Below are 8057 nucleotides of genomic sequence, written 5' to 3'. Positions count from 1 at the left end.
TATTCTTTTGCGTGAATTTAAGACCACACACTAAGCAGGAAAAAGGTTTCTCACCAGTGTGTGTTCTAGTGTGTCTTCTTAAATGTCCCTTTGAAGAGAATTTATTACCACAAACTGAGCAGGCAAAAGGTTTATCTCCTGTGTGTGTTCTAGTGTGACTTACTAAACTTTTCTTGATTGAGAAACTTTTACCACAAACTGAGCAAGCAAAAGGTTTCTCCCCAGTGTGCGTTCTCATGTGAATTATTAAATTAGACCTTTGTGTTAGTGTTAGACCACAAACTGAGCAGGCAAAAGGTTTCTCTCCAGTGTGTGTTTTCGTATGTGTTCCTAAATATCCCTTCTGAGTGAATCGTTTACCACAAACTGAGCAGGCAAAGGGCTTCTCTCCTGTGTGTGTTTTTGTGTGTGTTAATAGCTTTCCTTTATAAGAGAAAGTTTTCCCACAAAACGAGCAGGAAAAAGGTTTCTCTCCAGTGTGTGTACTTTTGTGCACTTTCAAAGCATTCTTAGGACCCAACGTTTTGTCACATTGAGAGCACTTCAAGCATTTGTTGTCTATGTGGCACGCCATATCCCTTTTACAGTGTTTTTCAATATCATTATCATGGTCCTCATAATCCTCATCATCATCATCATCATGAGTATCTGTTGTGTCTGATAGTGGAGCTAATAGACTGTCTGCGAGTGATTCCCCACCGCAGTCTCCATCATCCTCTTCTTCATCACCTTCAATCTTCACAGTGACACAAGACAAAGGCAACGGGTCTTCAGCCTCCTCCTCCACTTTCATGCACAAGGGCTCAAACTCCTCTTCTTCTTTGATGTGGTGGCTCCCCTGCTCAGGTTGAAGATCTTCACTGGCATCTGCAGGACACAAGAAAAAAAATCTTTCACAAGTCAAATTTGGCCAAGTCAACTTCCTTGTGTGTTTTATCAATGCATGATTTTTGCCTTTTTGTTCCATGAAATTGTTTCCATTTATTTGCAAAGATCAATTTAGCTAGTTTTTGTTGCAAAACTTTGTAGTAAAATACAAACTTTTTTTCTACAAAGGCAAATGATAAACTGTACAAACAAGAAATAGAAATAGTGATGTCACAGTATGAAAAATAAAAATGATAATTCAAATTCTAATTATACATCAGATCTAGACAGCGATTTTCTGGACAACCGGACACGCATAGCGCTCACAATGGATACATTATTCATGCACTCAGTCACAATACAGCGATATTAAAACAGCCTGAATATTGTTGTGGTCTTGTCTTGGTATAAAATAATAAGTGGTTGGTGTTAAAAAGGTTGTTTTGTGTGAGCTTTCTATGTAGGCTCAAACGTAGCACAGCCCCGCCACATCTTACAGACATATATTAAATGTAAGTAAATATATTCATGCAAATTCAAGAAAATCGTTAACACACGAAACGATTTGCTAAGACATTTGAAATTAAGAAGGCAACAAACCTGCCCCGTGTAATACAATTTGAGGCTTCTTGAAAACGGCGTCCAATCGTTGACGTTGTCTCTCGTTCTCATCTTTTATGCCGCAAAGTTCGTCGTGGTACTCTTCTTTCACACTTCTTGCACACATTTTTAAACAATAACCACAACACTTTTCACCTCAGAGTGATCTCTGCTTATTAGCGTTGTTGCTAACAAACGCGTCTCTTTGTTCACAGCTAGGAAGCTAAGCTAGCCTAGGCTAAGTAAAGATATATATATGTATAGCGACAGAAGTCTCAAAGTGCACCCACACGACTTTATCCGGAAACGAAGCCATGAGTGACGTTTAAGTCCAGTAAAGTAATGACGTACGGCGACGAGGCTTGAGTATGTTCAGTATTAATTCAGGAAGAATTATTCCGTACAGCCGTGGATGAGACTAGTGCACTTTTGGGCTTCGTGACGTCACACATGACGAACGAATGAAGCCCGCTGCTCACCATTGGATGAAGCTCTTCGATGGGAAGCACTCATTGGTTGACTGATGTGAGGTATTTTGTCGACGCATGTAGAACTGATAATAACATTAATGTAATCTGATGATCTACATTAAATCGATAATAATAATTCTGTTGAAGGACCTTTAGTCCTCTCAGCAAACTGCCTCTGATGATTTATCTCTGTAAATTAAATAACAATATCCACTGATGTATCAGTCTTTTAGGTTAGGAAAATGTTTCAGTTTTCCCTGTTTTTTATTCAAATTGGGTGATTCTCCAAGGTAAATCTCAACCAGCCTACTAAACAGCAGACGTGGTGTACAAAAAGAGCTGAACTAAAAGAGCCACAATTACTGTCACAACAAGCTGTGGATAGCGTTTGAAAAATAAAGATCATTGATTCAAGCAGTCAGTGAGTCATATTTATTGCCAAATATAAAAATATTTCATTAATAGTATTCACAAAATAATATTCATATACACAAGATTGCAAAACCATGATGTAGAGTAATACAGAACACTATCACTGTTTCACCTACACATGCATATATGTTAAGCTGACACTTATGAAGGAATATTTTATTACACACTGCAACTATAAACTCCCTCATTTCCGTCTTGTTGGGTTTAATAAATTATGAAAGAACGCTCGAAATGTAGGTGCACAGCACACTGAGCAGGTAAGAGTTTCCTTTCCAGTGTGTGCTTTTGCATCTATGATTAATTGTGCCTTCTGAGTGAATCTTTTACTGCAAAGTGAGCAGGTAAATTGTTTCTCTCCACTGTGTGGTCTTGTATGTGTGTGTTTAAGTATGTCTTACGAGCAAATCTTTTACCACAAACTGAGCAGGCAAAAGGTTTCTCCCCAGTGTGTGTTCTTGTGTGGCTTATTAAACTTGTCTTTAAAGAAAAGCTTTTATCACACACTGAGCAGACAAAAGGTTTTTCTCCAGTATGCGTTTTCATATGACTTGTCAAATTTGACTTTTGCGTTAATTTGAGACCACACACTAAGCAGGAAAAGGGTTTCTCCCCCGTGTGCGTTCTTGTGTGCCGTTTTAAGTTTTCGTTTTCAGAGAATCTTTGACCACAAACTGGGCAGGCAAAGGTTTTCTCACCGCTGTGTGTTCTTGAGTGTCTATTTAAATGTCCCTTTGTCGAGAATCTTTTATCACAAGTCGCGCAGGAAAAAGGTTTCTCTCCGGTGTGTGTTCTTGTGTGTCTTTTTAAGACTCCCTTTACAGAGAATCTCTTGCCACAAACAGAACAGGCAAAAGGTCTCTCTCCAGTGTGCGTCATAATGTGAACTCTCAAAGTGTACTTGGTACCAAACGTCTTGTCACACTGAGGACATGTCAGGTGTTTTTTGTCAGTGGAACATGTCATATCAGCTTTAGAGTGTTCACCATCATATTCAGTGTCAGAGGCGTGTGACATTGTGTTGTCACTATCTGAAAGGGGAGCTAAGAGGTTGTCTGCTTGTGATCCTGCACAGTGATCACTCTCTTCTTCATCACCTTCAATCTTCACAATGACACAAGGGGATGGCGACATGGTGATGTCAGCCTCCTCCTCTTCATCTTTAATTTGGGTGGGCTCCACCTGTTCCAGTTTATAGTTCAGAGGCTCTGGTTCTACTTCCTCTTTGATGTAGAGGGGATCTTCCTCCTCCTGCTCCTTTTTAATATGAGATGACTCTGGCTCCTGCTGATTAGGATGAAAATGTTCTTCACGAACATCTGCATGACACAAGAAAATAAAAAAGCATGATTTTGTTTGGTGAGTCGAGTCTCATGTTGTGGCTTTGCTGTTGTGTATTATTATCGATGGCTGTTCACAACTATGTATAATCATGACGTTCAGATGTTAACGATGTTATACTAAATATAGATAAAGTGGTACATTCAAATGCAACAGTAATGTATCGCAATGAAACTCGTTACCAGACAATTGCGATGAAGAAGTTTCCAAACCTGTTTTGTGTAACACAACTCGAGGCTCCTTGAAAACATCATCCAGTTGTTGACGTTGTCTCTCGTTCTCCTCTTTAGTTATCCGGAGCTCCACCACATCATCAAATGTTGTTATTGTGCACATTTTCACACGATAGTAATAACACTTTAAACTCACACTTTATCTCTGTTGAGCGACTTGTTGCGGACAAAGCCGTCGTTTCTTTGTTAGCAGCTAGCAAGCTAAGCGAGCTCGGAGAGCTACAGTGTGCGCTGAATCGAGTTTAGGCGAACATCAAGATTTGGTTAACGACATTTTAATCATATTAAGTTGTGATGGACATACTGTATGAAAGTTTCAGTACGTTAAATCGGTACTGATTCGAGATGATTTACGAAGTGTGCTTGCGTAAACGAAACACGGAAGTAGATTTGCATCGGCAGTAGTACGGCAACTTCACTCGGACAAACCCCAAAAATAGCACATGCCAATAAGATTGTCAAATCAGGGGAAAAACCACGATGTGATTCACAAGATAAAAACATAACAATAAAAAGGGGAAAATAACCATTCTATCCAGGATGTGATACATAAGATAAAAAAGTAAAATTAAAAAAGGGGAAAAGACCAATTTACCCAATAAGTAAATCATGATTTACTAATTTGAAAATTTGGCTAAAGTATTTACAGAACAAATGTTTAAAAAAAACATATCCTTGTCAGATTCGATGACTGACAAGTGCATAAGAGTTTAATTGTCACTGGGCCCTGCTAGTAAGTTAAAGACTTGGTATCAAGCAAGGCTTTGTGGTCATCAGGATCATCTTCTGAATGCGTACAAGATCAGCAGGTGTGTTTTTTCTGCTGCAAGTCAAGCAATGAAAAAAATTGCTCTAAACTTCTGGGCTTGTTGACAAAAATGTTAACACAACAGATACATGCAAAGCCTCATAGCTCACTAGTTAGAGCACTGGTCAAATAAACCAGGGTTGTGCGTGCAGTTCTCGCTGAAGACTGACATATAAATGTAGTGATGAAATTTAAATTCCATGCTAACCGTATTTTGGTATGTAAAAGGGTGTAGCTCTGCGGTTAGACGAACTGCTGTTATGATCTTCATTGGGGCCTTAAGAGAACAGGTAAAGGTTTTTCTCCTGTGAATAAGCAATCTTGAATTATCGCCAAAACATTTGTTGCAGACTGAGCATGAAAATGTTTTTTTCCAGAGTGTGTGTTCATGTGTGTCTAATTAAATTTCCCTTGTGAGTGAAGGTTTTACTACAGACTGAGCAAATTTAAGGCTTTGTAAATAACTAATATTTGCAGTCTTGTGACAGGTGGGAAAAAAACAAGAGTAGAATTGTTGGGCAAAATAATTTTGAAAATTTTAAATTCTTTATGTGGAGTCAGTTACCAAATGATTGACAATTCAGTACTGGCTCACAGCCCAGGGTCGAGGACCACTGTTATTCCATAATGTACAAGTCAAAACATTGGACGCACTGTTTTTGCATGTATGAAAAGAGTAAGTAGCAGAAATCAATTTGGTTTTATTGCAGTTCAATCCATTTGAATACACAAATCTTCTTTATACATTACAAGAGATCAGCTTCTAAAGTGAATGTCCCATTATCCTGAACAATGATACATAATTTAACTTCATTTTAGATGGGAGTACACAATTGTCTAATTCAGAGACAGTGTTGTACACATGTGATAACTCTGAATGTATTCATTTACATGACAAAGTGTGCAAGAGTGTTAAGATAACAACTCTGGAACAATTCAAAAGCATATTTGCTTAAAAAGAGGGAGAGTGGTTAGTTTATTTAACATATTGTGCCATTGTGCCGATAATTGATAGGTGATAGACTAGTGAGTCTCCGTCTGTTAATGTTATTGATTGCTTTTTGACATCAGGGCAGAAGTAATAACTGCATTAAAAAAAACAAAAACAAGAATATATATATGCTCCTCTCTGTATTCCAATAGTGTAGTGTACAATATATAGAATAAATGTTAAAAAAATAAGTATTGCGTCCAATGGGAAGTCAGGTGACTGAAATTATCTGATTATGTCATCCAAACATGCTCTAGATTTTGGGTCAACACGTCACGTCCCTCCAGTGTGTGTTCTTATGTGTGTTATTAAACTTCCCTTAACGGAGAAACGTTTGTCACAAAACGGGCATGTAAACGGTTTTTCCCCAGTGTGTGTTCTCATGTGATTTTTTAAGTGCGTCTTTTGAGAGAATCTTGTACCGCAATCTGAGCATGCAAAAGGTTTTTCACCAGTGTGCGTTCTCATGTGTTGAACCAATGTGGAACGAACTGTAAAACTGGTTTTGCAGACAGTGCATGTAAAAGGCTTTTCTCCAGTGTGCGTTCTTGTGTGTGTTCTTAGATTTTCCCTGCGAGGGAAACTTTTACTACAAATTGAGCAGGTAAAAGGTTTCTCGCCAGTGTGTGTTCTCTGGTGAACAACCCATGCTGAGCGATCACAAAATATTTTGTCGCAGATTGAGCAGGAAAATGGCTTTTCGCCAGTGTGTGTTCTTGTGTGTGTTGTCAAATGAGCCTTCTCGAAGAATGCTTGACCACAGAATGAGCAGACGAATGGTTTTTCCCCGGTGTGATATCTCATGTGTCTTTTCAGATTCTTTTTGTGGCCAAAAGTCTTGTCACACTGGGAACATTTCAACGGTTTGTTCACATCACCTTTAGATTGTTCATCATCAGTGTCAGGATAGTGTGACGTTGTGTCGTCGCTATCCAATAGTGGAGTTAGGAGGCTGTCTGCTGTGGATCCTTTGCAGTGCTCTCCATCACCTTCTGCTGTCATGTTTTGATTCAAGCTGCTCCTCTGAGGCTCTGTCCCTCTCTTGTGCTCATTCTGACTTTTGTCTTCATCTTCTTCACTCTTCACGATGACACGAATCACCGGGAAGTCCAGCCCTTGAAGCTGCTCTGCCTCCTGACTGATGCAGTGCTGCTCCTCTTCCTCTTTAACGCAGGGGGGCTCTGTGAAGGAGATCCTGATGCTGCCACCATCATCCATTTTCTGAGTGTCTGTAAATGATGGCAAATTTCAATATTTAAAGTGCAGTTTATCTTTTGGTAATATGGATGAAACATACCAAAATGGAAACAAAGCAATGTATCATCCTACGGAGCAGGTGATGTAATCACTTTACCATTGTGATGCCTTTGACAGTAAATAATTATACCAAAATTAACTTCATTCACCACTTAGGGTTTCACACTAGTGATTTTTTTGTGCAGTGGTTTGTCCAAGTTTGACCAAGTTAATGGTCACATGAGCTATGTGTGTTTCGCTGAACATGTTTAGTTCTCCAAATCATAATGTTGCACATATCCATCACATCGTATGAATGAATGCCTTAAACATATGCTTGACAGCAATGCACAAAAATGCATAAAAAATATTCAAGTTGAGAGACCGGGACCTTGGAAGCTAGGCGAGTGAAAAACGACAACATAAGTGACGATAAGAAAAATCATTAATTATCAAATTGAAATTTAGCAAACAAGTAAAGATAAAAACAGAGAACAAACCTGCAGCAAAGCTTCTTGATGCTTCGAGAAAACAGCGTCCGCTCGCGAGTTGATGCTGGGGCTCGTTTATTTGAGAAAGCTCAGCCTCGTACTCGGTATCACCAAAAGCCGCGGTTAGGCTCTCAGAATGTGTACTTCACGCATTTTAACATCTGCTATCGTCGTTTCATCCAATCACATTACTTTACACGCACACCTGAACTCCGATTAGCGATGTGTTGCTAACTTCTGCGTTGCTTTGTTAGCGGCTAGCAAGCTAGCTAAACTGGAGAAGATCCAAAGTCAGCCAATACCAATTTAAATGACCTCCAACAATTCATGGGGTCCGTTTACCCTGTTATACGACAGAATTAAATTCTGAAATGAGAATAAACTCTATCCTGACCGCAGCAACTTTTCGATAACCCATCGTCTTATATTTGATGGCAGTTGAACGTGCTGTGCATTGGCTATGGCAACTGCACTTGGACAAACTTGGAACGGTGATCTAATTCTTGTTAAACATCCATAACGTGTTCCGTTTTTGACACAATTACGGCTCAGGTCAGCGCGAAACAATCACTTCCCCCCTGCCCAGAGGTT

At 39.2% G+C, this 8057-nt stretch overlaps 2 protein-coding genes and 1 pseudogene across 4 annotated transcripts in view; all 3 read right to left on the bottom strand.

Moving 5' to 3' along the window:
* LOC148337217 (uncharacterized) overlaps positions 1 to 1878 on the bottom strand; it is a 2296-nt gene extending 418 nt beyond the window's left edge. The window contains exons 1-2 of one of the 2 annotated variants that reach the window (XM_088295491.1): positions 1468 to 1878; positions 1 to 867 (exon numbers count right to left, since the gene is read on the bottom strand). The exon at positions 1 to 867 is cut by the window's left edge and continues 418 nt beyond it. In XM_088295491.1, the coding sequence (XP_088151617.1) occupies positions 1 to 867; positions 1468 to 1594 (994 nt within the window). In that variant the 5' untranslated portion in view covers positions 1595 to 1878. The remainder of the gene's footprint in view (positions 868 to 1467) is intronic. The other variant, XM_088295492.1, reaches the window with a different exon arrangement.
* A 687-nt stretch (positions 1879 to 2565) lies between these two features.
* On the bottom strand, positions 2566 to 4308 carry LOC148337216 (uncharacterized). The gene is made up of 2 exons (XM_088295499.1): positions 3920 to 4308; positions 2566 to 3685 (listed from the first exon to the last, which is right to left on the bottom strand). Exons 1-2 carry the CDS (start codon positions 4041 to 4043, stop codon positions 2667 to 2669), a joined length of 1143 nt encoding a protein of 380 aa, XP_088151625.1. The 5' UTR covers positions 4044 to 4308; the 3' UTR covers positions 2566 to 2666.
* Positions 4309 to 6036: 1728 nt separating this feature from the next.
* LOC148337215 (uncharacterized) lies at positions 6037 to 8005 on the bottom strand (annotated as a pseudogene). Its single transcript, XR_015843129.1, has 2 exons — positions 7476 to 8005; positions 6037 to 6968 (listed from the first exon to the last, which is right to left on the bottom strand). The product of XR_015843129.1 is annotated as an uncharacterized LOC148337215 (transcript).
* Positions 8006 to 8057: the final 52 nt, after the last annotated feature.

This window comes from Idiotropiscis lumnitzeri, chromosome 5, assembly GCF_059441095.1.
Source record: "Idiotropiscis lumnitzeri isolate Australia: NSW breed Sydney's pygmy pipehorse chromosome 5, RoL_Ilum_1.0, whole genome shotgun sequence".
Classification (NCBI taxonomy): Eukaryota; Metazoa; Chordata; class Actinopteri; order Syngnathiformes; family Syngnathidae; genus Idiotropiscis; species Idiotropiscis lumnitzeri.
Note: the sequence above shows the minus strand (reverse complement) of the source record. Positions and strands in the feature narration are given on the sequence as shown.